Source organism: Chinchilla lanigera, unplaced genomic scaffold (assembly GCF_000276665.1).
Source record: "Chinchilla lanigera isolate Chin_1 unplaced genomic scaffold, ChiLan1.0 scaffold00210, whole genome shotgun sequence".
NCBI lineage: Eukaryota > Metazoa > Chordata > Mammalia > Rodentia > Chinchillidae > Chinchilla > Chinchilla lanigera.
The window spans coordinates 325,115-326,375 of record NW_004955611.1 but is presented as its reverse complement, the minus strand read 5'-3'; the positions used below and the strand labels follow the sequence as shown (position 1 = coordinate 326,375).

Sequence of the window (1,261 nt, the reverse complement as noted above, 5' to 3'; positions counted from 1 at the left end):
TCCTACCTCTTTTGTCTGTAACTCACTATTATTTGTCATTTGTTTTCCTGAGAAACTATCTTGTAGATAACAATATGTAAAACAATAACCATTGATAATTTCCTACCACTTTGTAATTTGGGAAGCCCCCCCCTATTATTATGTTATCCTTCTTTTACTCTTTAAAATAAAATATATATATAAAAATAAATGCATTATAACATTGAGTCATATTCCATAAATCTGTACAAGTATCAATTTGGGGTTTTCTATCAATTAAAAGTTTTAAAGTATGAGAAGGCAAATCATATATATAAGAGCACAGTATGCAGATCATAAAGCCTGAAGAGCTGATATTAAACTTCAGATTTCAAAATTTCCTTTGGGGGTGGGGGTGTAGCTCAGTGAGTACAGTGCTTATCTAGCATGGGCAGGACCCTGGACTCTGCAAATAACCCTGTCTTCAGGGTTGCAAAAATAGTTTTTTATTCGAGTTTCCAAGCAGACCAAGTAACAAAGGAGACTGGAAGTAAAAAATTCAAGTTGATAATATTTTTATATGAAGGACAATGCTATTGGAAAATGTTTAACTCTTTTGTTCATAAGGCTAAAAAAGTGAACTTTTTTCCATTTGAGTAGGTAAGTAAAAGAATCATTTTTATAAGTGTAAATGAAAAATAGAAACAAGAACTTAAATTTGATGTGAGTCCATATAAAATGTCTTTTTTACATATATTATATTTTAATATAAATTAAACTCTGAATGTTCAATAAATATGCATTTTGAAACATTTAGGGAGAAAATAACCTAAAACGTGAAACTGTACCGTAGGTGGATGTGGCGCACAGTACTCATAATTTCAGGCACAAGGTGTCGCTCTTTACTCAGAGGAAGGAGTTCATTCATAGGTTGGTCCGAATTGTGGGGCACACCTCAGAAAAGAAGACTCCGTCATGCCGGATGCTACTGTTAAAGGATCCTTTGAAACTTCTCAAAATTCAGCGAGATTTTAATTTGAGCGGAAGTATCTGGTCTTGTAAGTGGAAAGAAACTTAATTTGGAGGCCAATTTCGAATGCAATGCTCGGTTTTCAGAAAAGAGGATTGAATACTCTGCGTCTACTGCTCTCGCTTCTGCTCCCGGCAGCCTGGCAGGCGGGGAGCGGTCAGCTGCGCTACTCTGTCCCCGAAGAGGCCAAGCACGGCACCTTCGTGGGCCGCATCGCGCAGGACCTGGGGCTGGAGCTGGCAGAGCTGGTGCCGCGCCTGTTCCGGGTGGCGT

At 38.2% G+C, this 1,261-nt stretch overlaps 2 protein-coding genes across 3 annotated transcripts in view; both read left to right on the top strand.

The window, feature by feature from the left end:
* Window positions 1-1,261, top strand: part of LOC102016119 (protocadherin alpha-C2) — a 203,784-nt gene that overhangs the window by 30,768 nt on the left and 171,755 nt on the right. The window lies entirely within an intron of this gene.
* LOC102018453 (protocadherin alpha-11) overlaps window positions 1-1,261 on the top strand; it is a 9,508-nt gene that overhangs the window by 3,844 nt on the left and 4,403 nt on the right. The window contains exons 2-3 of the mRNA XM_005414947.2: window positions 812-1,016; window positions 1,127-1,254. Coding sequence (XP_005415004.2) covers window positions 812-1,016; window positions 1,127-1,254 — 333 coding nt within the window. The remainder of the gene's footprint in view (window positions 1-811; window positions 1,017-1,126; window positions 1,255-1,261) is intronic.